The sequence below is a fragment of the Oncorhynchus tshawytscha genome, linkage group LG22, assembly GCF_018296145.1.
Source record: "Oncorhynchus tshawytscha isolate Ot180627B linkage group LG22, Otsh_v2.0, whole genome shotgun sequence".
In the NCBI taxonomy this organism is placed as follows: Eukaryota; Metazoa; Chordata; class Actinopteri; order Salmoniformes; family Salmonidae; genus Oncorhynchus; species Oncorhynchus tshawytscha.
The window spans coordinates 16442239-16468334 of NC_056450.1; the positions used below are offsets into that span (position 1 = coordinate 16442239).

At 43.5% G+C, this 26096-nt stretch overlaps 1 protein-coding gene across 1 annotated transcript; it reads right to left on the bottom strand.

Moving 5' to 3' along the window:
• Nucleotides 1-30: 30 nt before the first annotated feature.
• On the bottom strand, nt 31-20932 carry LOC112221940 (chemokine-like protein TAFA-2). The gene is made up of 5 exons (XM_024384401.2): nt 20320-20932; nt 16655-16769; nt 13486-13641; nt 13184-13308; nt 31-1324 (listed from the first exon to the last, which is right to left on the bottom strand). The coding sequence occupies exons 1-5, from the start codon at nt 20347-20349 to the stop codon at nt 1313-1315; spliced, it is 438 nt and encodes a 145-aa protein (XP_024240169.1). The 5' UTR covers nt 20350-20932; the 3' UTR covers nt 31-1312.
• Between the last annotated feature and the right edge of the window lie 5164 nt (nt 20933-26096).

Sequence of the window (26096 nt, forward strand, 5' to 3'; positions counted from 1 at the left end):
GAACAAACAACTCTTTGTGTTGAGTTTTACTCATAAATGGCTGTCTGTCATGTTCTGATGGGTTGTCATGATGTGATGTTGCTTTAGGAAGAAATTGGTTTACTGTATCATTGAAGCGCTGTATCATCAAAACAACTCGACAACGTAGTGGTAAAATGTCAAAACTTCGCTCCTGAATTCTGAAATTACTTTAAGAATGAACAAAAGAAGGACAATTATTATGAGTATACGCAGATGTACAAAAGTGTTGAGAAGACAGAAAGTAAGAATGGTAAATGACATTAGAATGAATGTTCTATTTTGCTTGTAGACACAATTTGCTTGAAGGCACAGACATTTCTGCACCATTTCACATCATTGCTATTACAGAGGTCCTCTCCATGGGAGACGGGAGTTGGAAAGACAAACTAAAGCGTGATGTAAATACTCTCGGCAGTGAAGAAGCTTCTTTCCTCCCTCCTCCTCTCCTCGTGATTTGCATTTCAAACAGCCGTTGTTTTGCATCTGTCTATTTGCATGCCATCGCATCCTTGCAGGTGGTGGCTTGTCTAACTGGGTGAGATGAAAAGCTCTCTGTGCACGTGTGTGTGTGTGTGTGTGTGTGTGTGTGTGTGTGTGTGTGTGTGTGTGTGTGTGTGTGTGTGTGTGTGTGTGTGTGTGTGTGTGTGTGTGTGTGTGTGTGTGTGTGTGTGTGTGTGTGTGTGTGTGTGTGTGGCTGAATCTCTACACATATTGTATCAATAAGAATGCCCAAATCGAAGGCGCTTCCACTTGTCACTAGCAGGGCACATTGCTTAATGAGACAGTCTAGGCAAGAGTCTCTCTCCATAAAGCCATTGGTCCAAGTTCACAGTCTATTTATTGAAACATTGTCCAGTTGTGTCTCTGCGTGTGGCTCATCCAAAACTTAGCCTGAATGCATACAGCAATTCCCAGCTCAGCATTTATCTGTCACAGAAAGACAGAACACAATATGGAATCCCATTGAAAGACTTGCCAAGCTATATTTTTTATCTGCCTGTTAGTCTCAGGTAGGAGCTGGCTGCCATGGCTAAACCCATCTCTGTCTCTCAGAGGACACAGTCAGGGAAGTAAGGATGAGTACTGTATGACATAGGCGTTCCTCTTGAGTTCACATCAGTCACTCTACTCATTTGATAGGGCTGCTCATTTGCTATTGTATTCCTCATTATATTCTGGGGACTGAAGCAGATCTTCAATTTTTTCAAAGCAAAAAATGTGTGTGATTGGCAACTGGCCAGGCCGTGGCACGTTCAGGGTCTCAGTCGACTGGCTGAGGTGGGTTTTTTTGCTACCGCGCCACCTGAAAAAGGAAAAAGAAGAAGAAATACAGGAACTTCCAAAAGGTCCATTAAATGCTGGGTCACCCTGAGCCAAGACTTCTTTCCTGGGCATCATTATTTCTGCTGCAGCTAGTCCACATCTCAGACATATTTTATGTAGTTGACATGAAAATGGAAGCAAATAGTTTATTCCTCAGCAGATGTTAGATGGGTGTAATATACCTGTCCAGAAAGCTTCATGTTGGACTGTTTGTTGTCAGTTTTTATTAATCAATGAATGTATGCAGCACATGTTCAGCTGATTTTCTATTCTCTTTGAGTTGACTCTCATTAGATATTTCCCTATTGCATATCAATTTGAAGCTGATAAAAGCCAAGACATATCACAGATTTGCACATTCCTCAAGTCTGTAGTTTGTCCACAGGCATTTAAGGCTGTCAGATTGAATTACATCCCATTAAGATATCTGTATCAGATGGTTTACATGTATAAAACAGTCTCATTTCATGTTTTTCTTTTGGTCCCATCTTCCACAGGATTACCAAATGAGGCTTGCTTAGCCCTCTGTGGCTGATTGGGAGCAGCAGTGTTGATTCTGCCTATGGGAGCAGTAATTGTGACTGATTGTGGGATATTTTATCATCAAAGCAAGGCTTATTGCAAGTACTGTAATCGCATGTGATGATTCCGCATAAACACTGTCGTTCAATTTTTGCATTAACTTGATGTGCAAACATGGGGGGGAGAGAGAGAGAACAGGAGAGAGAGAACAGGAGAGAGAGAACAGGAGAGAGAGAACAGGAGAGAGAGAACAGGAGAGAGAGAACAGGACAGAAAACAGGAGAGAGAGAACAGGAGAGAGAGAACAGAGAGATAGAGAACAGGAGAGAGAGAACAGGAGAGAGAGAACAGGAGAGAGAGAACAGAGAGAACAGGAGAGAGAGAACAGGAGAGAGAACAGAGAACAGAGAGAGAACAGGAGATAGAGAACAGGAGAGAGAGAACAGGAGAGAGAGAACAGGAGAGAGAGAACAGGAGAGAGAGAACAGGAGATAGAGAACAGGAGAGAGAAAACAGGAGAGAGAGAACAGGAGAGAGAGAACAGGAGAGAGAGAACAGGAGAGAGAGAACAGGAGAGAGAGAACAGGAGAGAGAGAACAGGAGAGAGAAAACAGGAGATAGAGAACAGGAGAGAGAGAACAGGAGAGAGAGAACAGGAGAGAGAGAACAGGAGAGAGAAAACAGGAGAGAGAGAACAGGAGATAGAGAACAGGAGAGAGAAAACAGGAGAGAGAGAACAGGAGAGAGAGAACAGGAGAGAGAGAACAGGAGAGAGAGAAACAGGAGAGAGAGAACAGAGAGAGAGAGAACAGGAGAGAGAGAACAGGAGAGAGAGAACAGGAGAGAGAGAACAGGAGAGAGAGAACAGGAGAGAGAGAACAGGAGAGAGAGAACAGGAGAGAGAGAACAGGAGAGAGAGAACAGGAGAGAGAGAACAGGAGAGAGAGAACAGGAGAGAGAGAACAGGAGAGAGAGAACAGGAGAGAGAACAGAGAGAGAGAACAGGAGAGAGAAAACAGGAGAGAGAGAACAGGAGAGAGAGAACAGGAGAGAGAGAACAGGAGAGAGAAAACAGGAGAGAGAGAACAGGAGAGAGAGAACAGGAGAGAGAGAACAGGAGAGAGAGAACAGGAGAGAGAGAACAGGAGAGAGAGAACAGAGAGAGAACAGGAGAGAGAGAACAGAGGAGAGAGAGAACAGGAGAGAGAGAACAGGAGAGAGAGAACAGGAGAGAGAGAACAGGAGAGAGAAAACAGGAGAGAGAGAACAGGAGAGAGAGAACAGGAGAGAGAGAACAGGAGAGAGAGAACAGGAGAGAGAGAACAGGAGAGAGAGAACAGAGAGAGAGAACAGGAGAGAGAGAACAGGAGAGAGAGAACAGGAGAGAGAGAACAGGAGAGAGAGAACAGGAGAGAGAGAACAGGAGAGAGAGAACAGGAGAGAGAGAACAGGAGGAGAGAACAGAGAGAGAGAACAGGAGAGAGAGAACAGGAGAGAGAGAACAGAGAGAGAGAGAACAGGAGAGAGAGAACAGGAGAGAGAGAACAGGAGAGAGAGAACAGGAGAGAGAGAACAGGAGAGAGAGAACAGGAGAGAGAGAACAGGAGAGAGAGAACAGGAGAGAGAGAACAGGAGAGAGAGAACAGGAGAGAGAGAACAGGAGAGAGAGAACAGAGAGAGAGAGAACAGGAGAGAGAGAACAGGAGATAGAGAACAGGAGAGAGAGAACAGGAGAGAGAGAACAGGAGAGAGAGAACAGGAGAGAGAACAGGAGAGAGAGAACAGGAGAGGAGAGAACAGGAGAGAGAGAACAGGAGAGAGAGAACAGGAGAGAGAGAACAGGAGAGAGAAACAGAACAGAGAACAGGAGAGAGAGAACAGGAGAACAGGAGAGAGAACAGGAGAGAGAGAACAGGAGAGAGAGAACAGGAGAGAGAGAACAGGAGAGAGAGAACAGGAGAGAGAGAACAGGAGACAGAGAACAGGAGAGAGAGAACAGGAGAGAGAGAACAGGAGAGAGAGAACAGAGAGAGAGAGAACAGGAGAGAGAGAACAGGAGAGAGAGAACAGGAGAGAGAGAACAGGAGAGAGAGAACAGGAGAGAGAGAACAGGAGAGAGAACAGGGAGAGAGAACAGGAGAGAGAGAACAGGAGAGAGAGAACAGGAGAGAGAGAACAGGAGAGAGAGAACAGGAGAGAGAGAACAGGAGAGAGAGAACAGGAGAGAGAGAACAGGAGAGAGAGAACAGGAGAGAGAGAACAGGAGAGAGAACAGGAGAGAGAGAACAGGAGAGAGAGAACAGGAGAGAGAGAACAGAGAGAGAGAACAGGAGAGAGAGAACAGGAGAGAGAGAACAGGAGAGAGAGAACAGGAGAGAGAGAACAGGAGAGAGAGAACAGGAGAGAGAGAACAGGAGATAGAGAACAGGAGAGAGAGAACAGGAGAGAGAGAACAGGAGAGAGAGAACAGAGAGAGAGAGAACAGGAGAGAGAGAACAGGAGAGAGAGAACAGGAGAGAGAGAACAGGAGAGAGAGAACAGGAGAGAGAGAACAGGAGAGAGAGAACAGGAGAGAGAGAACAGGAGAGAACAGGAGAGAGAGAACAGGAGAGAGAGAACAGGAGAGAGAGAACAGGAGAGAGAGAACAGGAGAGAGAGAACAGGAGAGAGAGAACAGGAGAGAGAGAACAGGAGAGAGAGAACAGGAGAGAGAACAGGAGAGAGAGAACAGGAGAGAAAACAGAGAGAGAACAGGAGAGAGAGAACAGGAGAGAGAGAACAGGAGAGAGAGAACAGGAGAGAGAAAACAGGAGAGAGAGAACAGGAGAGAGAGAACAGAGAGAGAACAGGAGAGAGAGAACAGGAGAGAGAGAACAGAGAACAGAGAGAGAACAGGAGAGAGAGAACAGGAGAGAGAGAACAGGAGAGAGAGAACAGGAGAGAGAGAACAGGAGAGAGAACAGGAGAGAGAGAACAGGAGAGAGAGAACAGGAGAGAGAGAACAGGAGAGAGAGAACAGGAGAGAGAGAACAGGAGAGAGAGAACAGAGAGAGAGAGAACAGGAGAGAGAGAACAGGAGAGAGAGAACAGGAGAGAGAGAACAGGAGAGAGAGAACAGGAGAGAGAGAACAGGAGAGAGAGAACAGGAGATAGAGAACAGGAGAGAGAGAACAGGAGAGAGAGAACAGGAGATAGAGAACAGGAGAGAGAACAGGAGAGAGAGAACAGGAGAGAGAGAACAGGAGATAGAGAACAGGAGAGAGAGAACAGGAGAGAGAGGACAGGAGAGAGGGGACAGGAGAGAGAGGACAGGAGAGAGAGGACAGGAAAGAGAGGACAGGAGAGAGAGAACAGGAGAAAGAGAACAGGAGAGAGAGGACAGGAGATAGAGGACAGGAGATAGAGGACAGGAGAAAGAGGACAGGAGAGAGAGGACTGTAGAGAGGAGAGAGAGGACAGGAGAGTGGGGTCAGGAGAGAGAGGACAGGAGAGAGAGAACAGGAGAGAGAGGACAGGGGAGAGAGGACAGGAGAGAGAGGATAGGAGAGAGAGGACAGGACAGAGGAGAGAGAGAACAGGAGATAGAGAACAGGAGAGAGAGAACAGGAGAGAGAGAACAGGAGAGAGAGAACAGGAGAGAGAGAACAGGAGAGAGAGAACAGGAGAGAGAGAACAGGAGATAGAGAACAGGAGATAGAGAAGAGAGAGAACAGGAGAGAGAACAGGAGAGAGAGAACAGGAGAGAGAGAACAGGAGAGAGAGAACAGGAGAGAGAGAGAGACAGAGAGAGAGAGAACAGGAGAGAGAGAACAGGAGAGAGAGAACAGGAGAGAGAGAACAGGAGAGAGAGAACAGGAGAGAGAGAACAGGAGAGAGAGAACAGGAGAGAGAGAACAGGAGAGAGAGAACAGGAGAGAGAGAACAGGAGAGAGAGAACAGGAGAGAGAGAACAGGAGAGAGAGAAGAGAACAGGAGAGAGAGAACAGGAGAGAGAGAACAGGAGAGAGAGAACAGGAGAGAGAGAACAGGAGAGAGAGAACAGGAGATAGAGAACAGGAGAGAGAGAACAGGAGAGAGAACAGGAGAGAGAACAGGAGAGAGAGAACAACAGGAGAGGAGAGAGAGAACAGGAGAGAGAGAACAGGAGAGAGAGAACAGGAGAGAGAGAACAGGAGAGAGAGAACAGGAGAGAGAGAACAGGAGAGAGAGAACAGGAGAGAGAACAGGAGAGAGAGAACAACAGGAGAGAGAGAGAACAGGAGAGAGAGAACAGGAGAGAGAGAACAGGAGATAGAGAACAGGAGAGAGAGAACAGGAGAGAGAGAACAGGAGATAGAGAACAGGAGAGAGAGAACAGGAGAGAGAGAACAGGAGATAGAGAACAGGAGAGAGAGAACAGGAGAGAGAGAACAGGAGAGAGAGAACAGGAGAGAGAGAACAGGAGAGAGAACAGGAGATAGAGAACAGGAGATAGAGAACAGGAGATAGAGAACAGGAGATAGAGAACAGAGAGAGAGAACAGGAGAGAGAGAACAGGAGATAGAGAACAGGAGAGAGAGAACAGGAGAGAGAGAACAGGAGAGAGAGAACAGAGAACAGGAGAGAGAGAACAGGAGATAGAGAACAGGAGAGAGAGAACAGGAGAGAGAGAACAGAGAGAGAGAACAGGAGAGAGAACAGGAGAGAGAGAACAGGAGAGAGAGAACAGGAGAGAGAGAACAGGAGATAGAGAACAGGAGATAGAGAACAGGAGATAGAGAACAGGAGAGAGAGAACAGGAGAGAGAGAACAGGAGAGAGAGAACAGGAGAGAGAGAACAGGAGATAGAGAACAGGAGATAGAGAACAGGAGATAGAGAACAGGAGAGAGAGAACAGGAGAGAGAACAGGAGAGAGAGGACAGAGAGAGAACAGGAGAGAGAGAACAGGAGAGAGAGAGAGAACAGGAGATAGAGAACAGGAGAGAGAGAACAGGAGAGAGAGAACAGGAGAGAGAGAACAGGAGAGAGAGAACAGGAGAGAGAGAACAGGAGAGAGAGAACAGGAGAGAGAGAACAGGAGATAGAGAACAGGAGAGAGAGAACAGGAGAGAGAGAACAGGAGATAGAGAACAGGAGATAGAGAACAGGAGATAGAGAACAGGAGATAGAGAACAGGAGAGAACAGGAGAGAGAGAACAGGAGAGAGAAAACAGGAGAGAGAGAACAGGAGATAGAGAACAGGAGATAGAGAACAGGAGATAGAGAACAGGAGATAGAGAACAGGAGATAGAGAACAGGAGAGAGAGAACAGGAGAGAGAGAACAGGAGAGAGAGAACAGGAGAGAGAGAACAGGAGATAGAGAACAGGAGATAGAGAACAGGAGAGAGAGAACAGGAGAGAGAGAACAGGAGAGAGAACAGGAGAGAGAGAACAGGAGATAGAGAACAGGAGATAGAGAACAGGAGAGAGAACAGGAGAGAGAGAACAGGAGAGAGAACAGGAGAGAGAGAACAGGAGAGAGAGAACAGGAGAGAGAGAACAGGAGATAGAGAACAGGAGAGAGAGAACAGGAGAGAGAGAACAGGAGAGAGAGAACAGGAGAGAGAGAACAGGAGAGAGAGAACAGGAGAGAGAGAGCGAAAGTGTGACTGCAAGTGTTTATATTTCTTCTTACTTTTATCAAAACCATCAATCATTACATTGCCTTTAGGCTATTTATCGTAATCTTTACACAGGGACCACTTTAAAACAAGTATGCATCATTGGTGTCATTTCCCTGATGTGTTCGTTGTTAAAACAGATGTGTAGTTTGCTTGTCATTACATGTTATATTTCTAAGACACTTATTGATTTTATACCTTTAAAACCTTTGTTTTGTGTGTTTTATTTTGGGACCATGGTGTTAGTGCTGTTCTTAACACACTGTGTTCAGCTGGATTTTACTGTCTCCTGGAGCTAACATTAGCAGGCTAGCCTCGGCTAGCTCCGGCTAGCTACATTACCTGGCTGTCACTGGCAAAGCTTGTCTCATGTCGGGACCACTATTTCTACCCTGAGTATAAGCATGTCAGACTCCTCTGTTTTGGAGTCGGATTCAGAGATGGACAGTAAAGTCATGTGATACGTTTACTGTCGTGAAAAGGAAGAATTTACTGATTTATACATTTGTGAAAAGTGTAAGCAACTCGTTGCCTCAAAAGACTGGAAGACTGAACTACTAGAAGAGAACAGAGTCCTGCTGTTTTGATGCAACACTTCTAAATTACCGAGAGGATAATCGAGGGTGGTCTATGAGATTGGGCTACTCTGCAGTAGCTACTGACGATACCACCTTGGACCATTTTCCCGTATTAACACATCCCACCGACAAGAACGGGAGAACTACAGCGTCTTGCTCTACACCTTCGGGGGCAAAGTGGAATCGAGTTAGAAGAAGGAAAGAAGGAATATTCCAACGTATCCTCCGTCTGCCCTCTCGCTAAGACCTGCAGCTCTCAAACTGTTTCGCGGCCCTGACCCTGGCCCTCCTACAAGGCCCTCACCCGCTCCCAGACCACTCCACCGCAGTACCCAGCGAAATCCAAGTCACTGCCTCCGTGTGGCCTGGGAATCCACGACCTGTCCCTGGGGCTGCAGGTAGCCTGGCGGGTAGGAGAGTTGGGCCAGTAACCAAAAGGTTGCTAGATCAATTCCCCAAGCTGACAAGGTAAAAATCTGTCGTTCTGCCCCTGAGCACGGCAGCTAACCCACCATTCCCTGGGTGCCGTAGATGTGTATGTCAAGGGCAGCCCTCCGCATCTCTCTGATTCAGAGGGGTTGGGGTAAATGTGGAAGACATATTTTAGTTAAATGCATTCAGTTGAAAAACTGACTAGGTATCCCCCTTTCCTAGTGTGGCCATTGTAGGGAGTTCTATAGCACGGATGTGGTGGTCGCCAGAGCAAGTACATTCTGCTTTCCTGGTGCTATAGGGTGCGTGATATTACTCGGGAGCTTAAGCTCATTCTAGACCGAAACCCTGAGCTTTAAACGGTGATCGTGCATGCCGATACTAATGACATCAAGCTGCGGCAATCGGGGGAGTTCAGCCCGGACACCTTATGGACAGGCTAATGGATACTGGGGATTGTCCTTTCTGGCCCTATCCCAACAGATGTTTCTGGAGGTAAATCTGCTGTCGAAACTCTGCCCCGAAAAAGCATTGGATTTTATCGACTTATCCACTTTTATCGATTTGTTTTGGGAGCTACCTCAGTTCTTAAAATGAGACGGCTGACATCCGAAAAGAAGAGGAGCTAGAATGCTGAGTTTAACATTGCACATGCACTAAGCAAGTGATAGGATATAGATCCCTTTCTGAGTCAAAATGCAAGCCAAGATCTACTGCTCAGATTTTTTGAGAACATAACTTAAAAAACGTACGCCTATGCAACATTAACCTATTAAAAACATTTCTGTAGCAATGAGGATTATGTAGTAGTGTCACGACTTCCACTGAAGGTGGCTCCTCTTCCTGTTCGGGCGGCGCTCGGCGGTCGTCGTCACCGGTCTACTGCCTTTTCCTTTTCTGTTGGTTTTGTCTTATTGGTTACACCTGTTTCTTGTTTGGGGTTTGTTTAGGGCTATTTAAGCCGGTTATGCCCGCCTGCTTTTGTGCGTGTGTTCTTTTTGTATTTCTCCGGACTGTTTGTGTCCTGTTTTTGGGCCGGTCATTGTATGCGCCTGGTGTTTCGGCGTGACCTTCCTTTCACCGGAATAAATACGGTTGTCCTTTAACCTCTGCTCTCTGCGCCTGACTCTGCACCCACTACTCCTAGAAGTCATAACAAGTAGGCTATAGGCCCAATACATTATCACTGCATATTGGCTATGCTTGAATTGTCCTGCCAATGCTGCTGTTCTCAGACCAGTTAGAAATTATATTTTTTAAATGTTGGTATATGATCACACTAGTAATAGAACATTTGTTGTATTACTTGTGGTTCTCAGCTACTGTAAGTGAGCATTATATTTATTTATTTTACTGGACTAATGGCCTGCATCTCATGGTCAGTCTGGGGGGGGGGGACAGCAGTGAGGCTGATCTTCACCCATCTCACCATCCCTCCTCTCTCCCTCCCTCCACTGAGAAAAGGGAACACAGTCTTCCAGCTGATGGTCAGTCTGAGGCGGGGGGGGCAGCAGTGAGGCTGATCTTCACCCAACTCACCATCCCTCCTCCCTCCACTGAGAAAAGGGAACACAGTCTTCCAGCTGATGGTCAGTCTGAGGGGGGACAGCAGTGAGGCTGATCTTCACCCAACTCACCATCCCTCCTCTCTCCCTCCCTCCACTGAGAAAAGGGAACACAGTCTTCCAGCTGATGGTCAGTCTGAGGGGGGACAGCAGTGAGGCTGATCTTCACCCAACTCACCATCCCTCCTCCCTCCACTGAGAAAAGGGAACACAGTCTTCCAGCTGATGGTCAGTCTGAGGGGGGCAGCAGTGAGGCTGATCTTCACCCAACTCACCATCCCTCCTCCCTCCACTGAGAAAAGGGAACACAGTCTTCCAGCTGATGGTCAGTCTGGGGGGACAGCAGTGAGGCTGATCTTCACCCAACTCACCATCCCTCCTCCCGCCACTGAGAAAAGGGAACACAGTCTTCCAGCTGATGGTCAGTCTGAAGGGGGGACAGCAGTGAGGCTGATCTTCACCCAACTCACCATCCCTCCTCCCTCCACTGAGAAAAGGGAACACAGTCTTCCAGCTGATGGTCAGTCTGAGGGGGGGGCAGCAGTGAGGCTGATTTTCACCCAACTCACCATCCCTCCTCTCTACCTCCACTGAGAAAAGGGAACACAGTCTTCCAGCTGATGGTCAGTCTGGGGGAGGGGGACAGCAGTGAGGCTGATCACCCAACTCACCATCCCTCCTCCCTCCACTGACAAAAGGGAACACAGTCTTCCAGCTGATGGTCAGTCTGAGGGGGGGACAGCAGTGAGGCTGATCTTCACCCAACTCACCATCCCTCCTCCCTCCACTGAGAAAAGGGAACACAGTCTTCCAGCTGATGGTCAGTCTGAGGGGGGACAGCAGTGAGGCTGATCTTCACCCAACTCACCATCCCTCCTCCCTCCACTGAGAAAAGGGAACACAGTCTTCCAGCTGATGGTCAGTCTGAGGGGGGACAGCAGTGAGGCTGATCTTCACCCAACTCACCATCCCTCCTCCCGCCACTGAGAAAAGGGAACACAGTCTTCCAGCTGATGGTCAGTCTGAAGGGGGGACAGCAGTGAGGCTGATCTTCACCCAACTCACCATCCCTCCTCCCGCCACTGAGAAAAGGGAACACAGTCTTCCAGCTGATGGTCAGTCTGAAGGGGGGACAGCAGTGAGGCTGATCTTCACCCAACTCACCATCCCTCCTCCCGCCACTGAGAAAAGGGAACACAGTCTTCCAGCTGATGGCAAAACTTAAGAGGCACTTCATTATTTCTGCTTCATGCACCAATCCATGTTGTTCGTCTTATGACCAGAGAAAGTGAAATATTCCTTGGTATTAAAAAAGAAACAAGCCAATAATAATAACCAAGCAAGTTTATTGGAACACTATGCTATACTCAATCCTTTCAGCTGCAATGCTGGTTGTAGCATTTTATGGCTTATAAAAGTGTTGAACAAAGTGTTGATAGGGCTGAATAACAACTTGGACTTACTCATAAAAACAGCAGCTCTGAGCTGTATTCGTTGAGTATCTCTCTAGTCATGGTTTTACAAGTTTTTAAATCTCACAGTATCAACTTTGCTGTACGTTCAAGGTTTTCTTTTTACAGTCTATGGCTCGAGGAAACTGTGACGTGATCTGAGCTATCGGATTGGGCAGTGGTAGGCCTATAGGTGTTCTACCTTCAGGCACGTGAAATTATTCAAAATGGAAATGATTTTCCTTCCCGGCGCTAGGGCTGCTGAATCAAGTGCACCTACCGCCAACAGCATGACATGAATAAAAACAATAGGACCACAAGGCTTTATCGTTGTGTTTTTTACAGACATTTTTGGTGATCGACTAGGAATGCCTTGGAGATCGCGATCGACTGGTTGGTGACCACTACTGTAGAGAATGATGTACCCCCAGATACACATTCTCTATTTTCAATTCAACCATTTTATATATATGATTTACTAAGTGTCCTGCTAAAAATCGACTTTAAAAAAATCCACATATTGCAGAATAATTAACTTAGATTCTTTACATGACAATTGTTCCCTAGCCAACCCTCAGCTAAGAACTCTGGTTTTAAAACCTGGACATAGCACAGTTTCAACTGCTACTCTTGTTCTTTGATGTATTAAATTGCTTAAACAATAAAAACCATTGTGCTGCCTAACGTATAGACCTTTCCAATGCCTTTGAAACTGTTGACCATTACATTCTCATTCAAAGGCTGACTGAAATAATTCGCAAGTGGTTTGAGAATGATCTGTCTGATAGGCCATAATGCTTGATTTCTGATGGTGTCAAGTCTAGTTTCTTGAACATTATAAAAAGTGTACCGCAGGGGTCGGTACTGAGACCTGTCCTCTTTACTATTTATATAAATAATACTGGTCTATCTGTTAAAACTTGTAATATTCATCTGTAGGCAGACGACACAGTTATGTACAACATTGCCCCAACTGTTGACCAGGCTATGTCAGAGCTGCAACCTTGTTGTCTTACAGAAAGCCCTGGTTGGTTTAAAATGTTTGCTTAATGTAGGTTGACTGCATATTTATTCATTAGATAGGTCTCCCATCAATCGGGTTCCCGCCTACAAATATCTGGGCATTTGGATTGACAAAGATTTAATGTTTAGAAAACCTATGGATGAGCAAGTTAAAAAGATATTGCCTCTCCCTAAATAGCAGAAGCAGATTGTACAGTCAGCTTTCTGCCAGTTCTTGACTATGGTGACATCATTTACCAGATTGCAGAGTTTTAAAGCACCTCATTGCTGGAACCAACTACAAAAAACATTACAATGTTCTGGTGCTGCTCAGGCAATTTAATATATTGAATGGGGACCATCTTACTGAGGAATGTAATCGTTTTTCTTGAATATATGTGTTGTGCTGTATTTTACTTTTTATATATTGTATTTGATTTTTGATTTTTTTTAAATGAAACTGTATATGCAGAGCTCCCCTGTGAAAGAGACCCTGGTCTCAATGGTGACTCCCTGCTTAAATAATAATATAATAAATATATATATTTTTTAAATACATTTTCTAATAGTTTCATTACCTTCCAACTGTAATAATGCATGAAGTCATATGAATTTGATTTCCTTTACTGTCCCTTCACATATACTCACCTTGGTGGTCTTGACTTTGTTTCCAGAGCTGCAGGACCAGCCAGTGAGATCCGGCAGTACTTTACACTCCTCTCCCTCCAGACAGGGCTGCATCTGACACCACCACTTCTGACGCACGATGGATGCTGAGGAAAACAGCACAGTGGGCAGTCAGTCACTTGAAATGAGATGAGATGCAACGTGTGGTCTAGAGAGCACTTCAATATATGGGCGAGATAACAACTTTAACATTGAGAATATGTTGGTGCAATACAAACCCGTTGAAGTACTGAAACGCTACCATCTTATATGAAGCATCCTACCTTCAACACAAGAGGGCATTGCCCTTGTTGTCCCGGCGACCTGACCAGGGAAGCAGGAACACTTGACTGTTTGAGAGCGCTCCTCAATCTTGTTCTTATTGCAGCAGCGATGGGCAGCCACTACTTCACAGGTACCTGTCTTTACCTGTGACGAACCTGAGACAGAGGGATTAGGAAAGGTGGTTACTAACTAGCAGTAGCAGCATGCATAGAGAGGGATGAAAACAATTAAACAGCTCCTTAAAGTCAGTCAAAATGACATGAAGCTGTCTGTGCTATCATTTTAGTGCACTTTGCAAGATATGACATACTGAACTTGCCTGCCTTTCATATACTGCTTGAGTGTGAGAAGAAAAATCTAACCATACATACAAGCCAACATAAGAGATTTCAGCACTACATAATTACATAATTCACATCAGTATGCACCAGGCATGCATGCAAGTATGAGGTCTTAAGATTCTTCTGCAGTTGATTAAATGAAGCTGAAGCTTGAATACATCTAAAAGGTATGTGACAAATGTTAAATCTGTAATGTAAAATTATCATAAAATTACACGAATTCACAATTCATATATGGTCCTGCGTATAACCACTAGGGGGCAATGCAGTTCAATCTACCGCTGTCCAGTCTACCTAACAGACAACGCTCACCTTACTGCTGTCCCCAATCGCTCAGCAAAGATGGTATTAATGCCATTTTAGGTTCTCTGTTTTCAATACATTGAACTTCATGTATAACATTGAACTTCATGTATAACAGCATGTTCATAGTACATCCAGCAATCTGTTGTTAACGCCACGCATGGTGTTTGAGACCTCGCACTTTGTACTTGGAGAGCAATCATTGTACAATTTCACCATCAGGGCCGATACGTTTTTTAAACATGGCATCTTGTAGTCTGGTTCTAGATATGCCATTAGGGTATTGAAGCCGACATCCTCTACCAGTGACAATGGCTGCATATCAACTACAATCATTTCTGTAATCAGCGCTGTGATTTTCTCACTCCATCCCTTTAACTTCTCAAAGTATTGCCATATAGGACTTCACTGAGGCCGCTTCCCTCTCTCTCTGCCATCTTTCCAACTGTTAACCACAATGAGGTGTGGACCACTTTATATTGGTGGCAAACAATTTGAAAGATGCATATCTCCTCCTATTTACAGCATTGTTGTGTTAGGTATTTGTTTAATTTCATACAATGGGTGGGTCTAATCTTGAATGCTGATTGGTTAAAACTGCATTACAGCCGGTGTCTATTCCACAAGTTATCACCGGCTACATCTATGACGTTGACATGCCTATTTAGTCTGTTCCATCTGACTGCGCAATCCAGTGTCTCATCAGCTCAGCCAGGCAATTTATATACTTGATCTACAATGTGAAAAGCATTAAGACATTATCTCCCATTTCTTCTAGACTAACCGTTTTCAACAGCAGAGATTTGTATAAACCTTGCTGTCTGTTTCTCCGACATTTGTAACAATATTTCAATTGTTTCAATGGTGAAATTTGATCTCCAGCTGTCCCATAGTAATGAATGTGTAGGGAGTCGAGTTGAGACGGCATTTCTCAGCCAGTCGAAATTGTGAATCAGCTGGCATAATTTTTATGGATATATACAAAGAAATGTAAAATCAAAAAAGGTCAAACGAAACAAAGTGCAGATAGTTTGAAATCTTTCCATCTTCAGTTTGAAGTGATTGTGTTAGCTGTGTTGTTGGCTAGGTCCTCTGAACAACAGTGTCCTGTCGAGTGAGCACATTTTCTATGCCAGGCGAAATCGCACCTCATTAGCTCATTGTTATGGATGTATCCCCCCAAAAGATTCGCTGGAAAACAGCTTAAATAAATCCAAATTAGACTACTTTGCTGTTATTCTGGCTGCACTTTTTGACTGTAAATTAGCCGTAGTTGGCTAGCTAGCAAGCAAGGGATAAGAACATTGCCAGCCAGTATGGTAATGGAACATTTAGAATGAATACAGAATACAGATACAGAACAAAAAGACTGAATGACTGGGTCGCGTCTCTGGCAACCGAACCGATAGAACAAACGACCAGCCGGCTTGGCTAGCGACCTTAGATTTGTGTCGGGCCTATATCTTGTGGAAGGATGAAATAGTATGAATAAATTCATCAAAATCATGTTTTTAATGAAAATATGTAAATTATTATTTGAATATGTTGGTAACCTGTTGTATAAAAGTGATAATGCCCTTGAAGCCGGTGTCTGGAGGATACATTGGCACGGTTTGCCGGCCATCAACTTAGTCTCGGGCCTAATAAAACCCATGCCAATACATTCTAAAAACACCAGCTTCTCGGGCATTATCACTTAAATAATGTTTGCCTTTATGATGATGATGATTGGGATCTGTCCGTGGTAGTTTTGTGTATGTTTGTTTTCTTAACGATAACAATCCCAAATTCGTTCAAACATTTAAACATCACACCCTTAACATTGACACAGTATCAGCGTTCACATCCATTTGGATTCTGGAGCAACAGAGCCCCCATGTGGATATAAGAAACATTACAGGGAACACAGTCAAAATGGAGGAAGTAAAAGAGAAAGGGAAAAGCAGCATTCACAGGACTCCCTTTCAGTCATTGCAAAGTTCTCTCATTTGAAATGAGAAAATATACAATAAAATGTAGGTATTCAATAATTCTTTCAGAATGTGTATGAATGTAATAAGAGATTTTGACGTTGAGGATTGTGACCTTTTGACATGTTAAGTTATTTATATATGTTACGTTATTTATTTATGCCACATTCAGAGGGAACACTGCATAATGCATCAATATTAGTTGCCACTTGATTTTCAATTACTGCAATAACCTTATTTTAACACAAGATTTGTTCATACATTTCTGTAAATGGCCCGTTTCTTATTTATGAATGTATACTTAAATATTATAGTATTATGTAGTCCCCTCCCACAGTAGCTGTAGAAACACCATGAGTCTGGCAAGACATACAGTAATTGTAGCATCAGCACTTGTGTTTACTTTCTACCATGCAGACCACAAACACCTATTTTCACCTCATTAGTGTTGGCCTTGCTTAATTCCCAGAGGAGCTGGGAGTACTGGTGACCAGGGGCCATAATGAGTCCAGTGGGGACCAGTGTTCACTGGTATGAATGGTTCTGGGACTTACCTGACTGCCCCCGGGAGCTGTAGTTGCCGGTGGACACTGGTTGGCAGTAGAGGATCACTATGCAGAGCAGGAGGAGGCCCCAGTGTACTGACCACGCCATCTCACAGCTAATAACCTTCATCCGGTCAGCCAAGCAACCACAGAGACATATCTTGTTAGTGAGAAGATATGACACAGCTATCGCACAGTAATGGGGTCTGAAAACTCTGTTTGAAGTTAGATTCCGTATGAGATCAAAACACAAACTGTGTTTAGCCTACTCCAAATATTTGATTTCTTAAAAAAGATAAATAGTATCTACATTTTGTGTCAACATTTCATCAAAAAGTTGGATGAAAGCTTGATAAAAGACATACAATAGGCAACCAATGACTGTCACCTAGTGGTTATAAATCATCAAGTTCTTGGGACAAACGGTTATGAGGAGTACAGCTCATCAGGGGCATGTACCAATAATGTGAATTCACAGCCCAAACTCCAATTTATGTTGCAGCCAGCCAAATTCAACAGTCAGGCTGTTTAAAAACAGAACATCTCATACCCTCTATTAGAAATGTAATCCACAATACTGCCACTGTGTATGTACCCATGAGAAGTATTAGACCCAGATTGTTGAGACCACCACGGAGTTAGTAGGACCAGCAATTCTTACAGTACATTGCCATAGTATAGGCAGGCTTTCAGCGCTGCAGGTTTTTGTTCTTATGACACCCAATAACCTGCTCTGAAGACAATTATTTTTTTCTCTGTGATTTTATTTTAAGTGATTCAACATTGAATCTGCTCATGAGTTTTCAACCTCAATAAGTATATATATATATATATATATATATATATATATATATATATATATATATATATATATATACAGTACCAGTCAAAAGTTTGGACACACCTACTCATTCAAGGGTTTTTCTTTATTTTTTTAACTATTTTCTACATTGTAGAATAATAGTAAACACATCAAAACTATGAAATAACACATATGGAATCATGTGGCAACCAAAAAAGTGTTAAACAAATCTAAATATATGTTATATTTGAGTTTCTTCAAAGTAGCCACCCTTCGCCTTGATGACAGCTTTGCACACTCTTGGCATTCTCTCAACCAGCTTCATGAGGTAGTCACCTGGAATGCATTTCAATTAACAGGTGTGCCTTGTTAAAAGTTCATTTGTGGAATTTCTTTCCTTCCTAATGCGTTTGACCCAATCAGTTGTGTTGTGACAAGGTATGGTTGGCACACAGAAGATATCCCTATTTGGTAAAAGATCCTGTCCATATTATGGCAAGAACAGCTCAAATAAGCAAAGAGAAAAGACAGTCCATCATTACTTTAAGACCAGTCAATGCGGAATATTTCAAGAACTTTGAAAGTTTCTTCAAGTGCAGCCACAAAAACCATCAAGCTGCTATGATGGAACTGGTTCTCATGAGGCCCGCCACAGGAAAAGAAGATCCAGAGTTACCTCTGCTGCAGAGGATAAGGTCATCAGAAATGGATAAATAACTGCACCTCAGACTGCAGCCCAAATAAATGCTTCACAGAGTTCAAGTAACAGACAAATCTCAACATTAACTGTTCAGAGGAGACTGCGTGAATCAGGCCTTCATGGTCGAATTGCTGCAAAGAAACCACTACTAAAGGACACCAATAATAAGAAGAGACTTGCTTGGGCCAAGAAACACGAGCAATGGACATTGGACCAGTGGAAATCTGTCCTTTGGTCTGATGAGTCCAAAAATGAGATTTTTGGTTACAACCGCCGTGTCTTTGTAAGGTGCAGAGTAGGTGAACGGATGAACTCCACGTGTGGTTCCCACCGTGACACATGGAGGAGGTGGTGTGATGGTGTGGGGTGTGCTTTGCTGGTGACACTGTTTGTGATTTATTTTAGAATTCAAGGCACACTTACCCAACATGGCTACCATAGCATTCTGCAGCGATACGCCATCCCATCTGGTTTGCGCTTAGTGGGACTATCATTTGTTTTTCAACAGAAAAATGACCCAGCCTCCAGGCTGTGTAAGGGCTTTTTGATCAATAAATAGAGTGATGGAGTGCTGCATCAGATGACCTGGCCATCACAATCACCCAACCTCAACCCAATTGTGATGGTTTGGGATGAGTTGGACCACAGAGTGAAGGAAAAGTAGCCAACAAGTGCTCAGATTATGTGGGAACTCTTTCAAGACTGTTGGAAAAGCATTCCAGGTGACTACTTCATGAAGCGGGTTGAGAGAATGCCAAGAGTGTGCAAAGCTTTCATCAAGGCAAAGTGTGGCTACTTTGAAGAATCTCAAATGTAAAATATATTTTAATTTCTTTAACATTTTTTGGTTGCTACATGATTCCGTATGTGTCATTTCATAGTTTTGATGTCTTCACTATTATTCTGCAATGTATAAAAGAGTATACTGTATATACAGTATATGTATATATCTATACACAGTATATACAAATTCCCTTCTATTGTTTTTGACTCAATAACCTGGGCCATATCACCCTTTAACAACCCTCTCTCTGAGCTGAGCACTTCTATCCCATAAACCCCATCCCCCAAATATAACAGTAAGTGTTCCAAACCAAAAAAGTAGTCCCAGAAAAACTAGGACAAGGGTTTCTTATTTTACATGTAATTACAGTGATGAATAATGCACAAAGGAAGAAGCATATCAGGAGAATTGACTGAGGTATTTTTAACTACCATCTGTTCTTCAACAAGGTCTTAAACCTGTTACTGTCTGTCTGTCTGTCTGTCTGTCTGTCTGTCTGTCTGTCTGTCTTGCTGCCTGTCTGTCTTGCTGCCTGCCTGCCTGCCTGCCTGCAGTAGGTAGCCTACCACAGTGTGATGTAACTCACCAAGGGTAATCACATATCAAACACCACAGTGAGCAGGCAGGTTATCACATTACCTCTCGGTGACCAGATAGACACTAAATAGACAACAATGCTTTTGTCATACACCCACTTTAATTCAAACAAATCAAATAATTATTTCCCTCAAGATCCATAGTGTGTCTGCTTTCATTGTGATAAAAAAAACAGCAGCAAGGTGAGGTCCTTCAGCCAGTCACCTGCCAAACTTAATATTAAAAATAAAATATGCATTGATATTAGGCCTACAGTATCTCAAAGTCTGTGTTGATCAACCCCTGGGGGGAATAGAGCTATTTACCACTGCTGGCAAGGATGTTATTGCTTTTATTGTGAGATCAAAATCATTTTTAAGAGACAATAAAGAAAACAACATTTATGAGATAATTGTCTGGGATTAAATTACCACTAGACACATTCATAATGCCTTGTGAACTAAAAGAGTTGGGCTGTACAGTGATTCATTATGTCCACAGCAGTATCTATCTGAAGGGCAAGTAGTAGTATGTGTATGTTTGTGTGGTGGTTGTGGTGATGTTGAATTTATTACAGCCATTTCCCTACATTTAGCCTGGTAATCACCATTTCTAATCTAAATAGAAGCAAAGTCAATCAACTTAGAAAACCAACATTTCCAAGTTATTTGGAATCTAATCCACAATGCTGCAGCTGCCACATCATTGGACTTTGCGGATAAAGCAGTCTGTCATTGACTGACGACATTATTAATTTTTATCACATTCATGAAATAATGGATCGAATTAAGATATAGTCATCACTCACTTACCTTTGTCTTAGTCTTACAAATTATAGCCATATATATTTGTGATACGAAAGTCGCTACTTTCCTGATATGAAGTTGCGGTCCATCCACCTGACAGTTTATAAGTAATTCTCATATGCATGATAAATTACACTTTGATCTATCTGTTCCTATCTTTCTTTGCTTTTATATAGCTAGTTTCGTACTAACCCCTAACAACTGGTTCCTAGTGAGACGTCTGTAGTGTAGAGAAAGTATTATCCACATCGATGCGCAATAGGCGTGGAATAACGGTTGAAAAACAGTCCCCTCCTAGATAATTATTGGTTTCCGTTTAGTTTGTTTCTCTTCCGTACTCCGCCTCTCGTTTGGTGTAAATACTGAAACGAAAAACCGCGTGACACGTTGCTCCACTCCAGACTTTTGCTTTGAACAAGATACAGTCCGAGGTGGAAAAAGAAAAGAAAGAGAACTTTCACTGCTGTTGAAATGTATTCCATCCCGGGCTTCAGAGATGTCCTCTTCTCATTGATAGACGAATAGACTAAACATTCAGGTTAGGTATCATATCTGCATGCAGTCGCCAGTGGGCAAAATGTGTGATTGGTATGTCCTTCCCCAAAGCTAAATTACACCACAGCTGAGGGCACAAGAGACCAGTTTTCACATGATAGGCCTACCGACTGTTTAGCACGCCAGGAGGCTTTCTCATCATTAAAAAACTTAATCAAGAATCCATCTGTTCCCAGACCACACCAAACCTCATTCATTATGATGCGTAAGGAAGGATTTATGAGCTTATGCTGATTGAACACAGTGGTAGCGTGTGTGGTTATATTTTATTCACCAGCTCAGTCACTGCGGGGTTTGAATGACAACATATCCGGGGGTGTTCCAATTTAAAACTCATCTTGTTAAAGAAAGTGTGAACTGTAATGTGGTTTATCGTAGTGGAAATGTAAGGAGTTGGTCCCCATTGTATTACGCGCAATAAGGTCCGCACCATGGGTAGAACCCAATAACGGGGACTAGTTGGGAGTTACTCCTGCGACAAGGATATTGGTCATCAATCGAGGTAAAGACAGTCAAGTTGGATATTCGCGCTTTCAAAACTCAATAGCTTTCAAACCACTTGAGCCACAGACTCCAAATAAGTGTCATGATGTTGGAGAAATTGCGCACAATATTGCACAGGTCTTATTTTCACGATTTGGACATTAATTCGCTTTCCAAAGCTAATAAACATGTGGAAATGTGATAGCATTTTGTATTCCTAGTTGAATTAGTTAGGGAGCGTAAACCAAGTACAAAAAAATGTACATTCGAATTTCAATAGCTCCTTGGTCATGTGACCTAATTGACTCAAACAAGGTTCAGAATGTCCACTGACTACTCTTCTATATTGCACACCCTTTAGATTGTCCATTTTCATCTCACAAGATTTGACATACATTTTTCCAAAAGTAAAATTTCAAAAGCTATGCCTTCATATAGCACACTCTGTTTGTCTACTTTCATCTCAGGCTATTCGACTTAAATCTGTAAGCTTTGCAGGCCTTCATTTTACATGGGTGTTAAAAACAATGTTTTGAAGTGAACAAATGTTCCAGCCTCGCAATAACTATCTTTTACATGGACACTGAAAAGATTCGCAAATGACTATGTGGTATGGATCAAGGACAGTAGAGGTGTTAGAACAGAGATACTTAAATGAAGGCGCACAGGTAGGCCTCATGAAAACAATGTTTCATATGCACTTTTTAATCACAGTAATAGGCAGTGATTTGTCAGTCAGAGTGAGCTTGACAACGTGAAAGAATCCTTTTCATAGCATCACTTTCATATACTGTACATTAAGACAAATCCTTCTACGTTGAGTATTAGAAAGCCGTTTACAGAACCTGATAATGACTTGATATTTGAGTGCCTTCACAATAAGCCACCTGCAGACAACTTACAAAATGCAATAGTGCATTTGAGGGTTAGTTTTTCTGATGAAAATAGTTATTTGATGCATGGCCTACTATTTCTAACTGGAAAAATACATTCCTGTCTTTTGTGAGTAAAATCATTTTTCCAAAATCATTTTTGTGAAGAGGTATGAGGGTTGTGATATGGGTCATTTAATAGTAAAATCATTTCTATATTGCTTCCCCAGTATCTGCATGAACCATCAGGCCAAGTGTTTTTGGTTGACCCTGCTGGACAGAAAGAGAAGGAGGAATTGGAACAAGCTCCATACAAATTCAGGTTTTAGTTATTCCATTGTACTGAATCTAATACATATTAGCATTTTACATACATACATGTAATCATTTTTTATGACATACTGTGAAAAACTCTCTTGGCTGCTGGTTCTGTCACTTTTAGATATGCACAGAGCAGACTGAAAGGGGAAGGATAGCTCTTGACTTGAACCACAGGGGTTCTCTGTAAAGAGAGAGTAATCCAAAAGGCACAGACACACCCCTTGACTTTCAATTGGCACCTTTGACCTGAATGTATTCTCTGCTCATTGGCTCTGTGGTGCAAAGTCTGGCAGTCTGACTAAAGTGCCAGAGGTATGAGGAGAGACATCCTCCTTTGTATTTATGGGAACAAATATTTCCGAAAACTTTGGATCCTATTCTTGGACAGTTAGAAGACTGTTCGAAGATCAATGCAAAAAATAAATGAATTACTAATTACTGTCTATGAGTAATAACCTTGTGGGTCTGTGGGTGTTTGGGCCAATAAAGTGCCAACTCAATTCTACCACCGACTAGTCTCTCATGCCTCTATGAACGGGGACACAGGGCAATAGTTTTTAATCTAAACCAGACCTTTTTTTACTGGAGCTTTTTACCAGATAAGAAGTCAAGAAGATCAAAAAGTAGATTGTTGTAAAGGTGTATTACGTCCTGTGATGGCCCCATTGTCATATCCATTCTGGATTCTGAGTGGTAAAATCATAGCTGAAAAATGCCTCTATGTATGTGTATACATTTTCCGTCAAGACAGAACTGCCAAAGGGGGTGGAGTTGCAATCTACTTCAGAGACAGCCTGCAGAGTTCTGTCATGCAATCCAGGTCTGTGCCCAAACAGTTCGAGCTTCTACTTTTAAAAATCCACCTTTCCAGAAATAAGTCTCTCACTGTTGCCGCTAGTTTACAGACCCCCCTCAGCCCTCAGCTGCGCCCTGGACACTATATGTGAATTAATTTCTCCCCATTTATCTTCAGAGTTTGTACTGTTAGGTGACCTAAAACTGGGATATGCTTAACACCCCGGCCGTCCTACGATCTAAGATAGATGCCCTCAATCTCTCCCAAATGATCATGGAACCTACCGGGTACAACCTCAAATCCGTAAACTCGGGCACCCTCATAGATATCATCCTGACCAACCTGCCCTCTAAATACACCTCTCCTGTCTTCAACCAGGATCTCAGCGATCACTTCCTCATGGCTTGCGTCCGTAATGGGTCAAACGACCACCACTCATCACAGTCAATCGCTCCCTAAAAAACACTTCAGCGAGCAGGCTTTTCTAATCGACCTGGCACGGATATCCTGGAAAGTTATTGACCTAATTCCGTCAGTAGAGGATGCCTGGTTATTCTTTAAAAGTGCTTTCCTCACCATCATAAATAAGCATTCCACATTCAAAAATGTAGAACCAGGAACAGATATAGCCCTTGGTTCACTCCAGACCTGAATGCCCTTGACCAGCACAAAAACATCCTGTGGCGTATTGCATTACCATCGAATAGCCCCCGCAATATGCAACTTTTAAGGGAAGTAAGGAACCAATATACACAGGAAGTTAGGAAAGCAAAGGCTAGCTTTTTCAAACAGAAATTTGCATCCTGTAGCACAAACTCCAAAAAGTTCTGGGACACTGTAAAGTCCATGGAGAATAAGAGCACTTCCTCCCAGCTGCACACTGCACTGATACTAGGAAACACTGTCACCACTGATAAATCTACAATTACGAAGAATTTCAATAAGCATTTTTCTACGGCTGGCCTTGCTTTCCACCTGGCTACCCCTACCTCAGTCAACAGCTCTGCACCCCCCACAGCAACTTACCCAAGCCTCCCCATTTCTCCTTCACCCAAATCCAGAAACCTGATGTTCTGAAAGAGCTGCAAAATCTGGACCCCTACAAATCAGCTGGGCAAGACAATCTGGACCCTCTCTTTCTAAAATTATCCGCTGCAATTGTTGCAACCCCTATTACTAGCCTGTTCAACCTCTCTTTCGTATCGTCCGAGATCCCCAAAGATTGGAAAGCTGCCACAGTCATCCCCCTCTTCAAACTGGGAGACACTCTAGACCCAAACTGTTACAGAACTATATCTATCCTACCCTGCCTTTCTAAGGTCTTCGAAAGCAAAGTTAACACACAGATCACAGACCATGTAGAATCCCATCGTACCTTCTCCGCTATGCAATCTGGTTTTCGAGCTGGTCATGGGTGCACGTCAGCCACGCTCAATGTCCTAAACGATATCATAATCGCCATCGACAAAAGACAATACTGTGCAGCCGTATTCATCGACCTGGCCAAGGCTTTCGACTCTGTCAATCACCGCATTCTTATCAGTAGACATCCTTGGTTTCTCAAATGACTGCCTCGCCTGGTTCACCAACTACTTCTCAGATAGAGTTTAGTGTGTCAAATCGGAGGGCCTGTTGTCCGAACCTCTGGCAGTCTCTATGGGGGTGCAACAGGGTTCAATTCTTGGGCGGACTCTTTTCTCTGTATACATCAATGATGTCGCTCTTGCGGCTGGTGATTCTCTGATCCACCTCTACGCAAACAACACCATTCTGTATACTTCTGGTCCTTCTTTGGACACTGTGTTAACTAACCTCCAGACGAGCTTCAATGCCATACAACTCTCATTCCGTGGTCTCCAACTGCTCTTATATGCAAGTAAAACTAAATGCATGCTCTTCAACCGATCGATGCTCGCACCTGCCCGCCCGCCTAGCATCACTACTCTGGACGGTTCTGACTTAGAATATGTGGACAACTACATATACCTAGGTGTCTGGTTAGACTCTAAACTCTCCTTCCAGACTCATATTAAGCATCTCCAATCCAAAATTATATCTAGAATCGGCTTCCTATTTCGCAACAAAGCATCCTTCACTAATGCTGCCAAACATACCCTCGTAAAACTGACTATCCTACCGATCCTTGACTTCGGCGATGTCATTTACAAAATAGCCTCCAACACTCTATTTAGCAAATTGGATGCTGTCTATCACAGTGCTATCCGTTTCTTCACCAAAGCCACATATACTACCCACCATTGCGACCTGTATGCTCTCGTTGGCTTGCCCTCGCTTCATATTCATCGCCAAACCCACTGGCTCCAGGTCATCAATAAGTCCTTGCTAGGTAAAGCCCCGCCTTATCTCAGCTCACTGGTCACCACAGCAACACCCACCTGTAGTACACGCTCCAGCAGGTATATTTCACTGGTCACCCCTAAAGCCAATTCCTCTTTGGCCGTCTTTCCTTCCAGTTCTCTGCTGCCAATGACTGGAACGAATTGCAAAAATCACTGAAGCTGGAGACTCATATCTCCCTCACTATCTTTAAGCATCAGCTTTCAGAGCAGCTTACAGATCATTGCACCTGTACATAGCCCATCTCTAAATAGCCAATCCAACTACCTCATCCCCATATTATTTATTTAATTTATATTTGTTGTTGTTTTTTGCTCCTTTGCACCCCAGTATCTCTACTTGCACATTAATCTTCTGCACATCTGTCACTCCAGTGTTTATTTGTGAAATTGTAATTA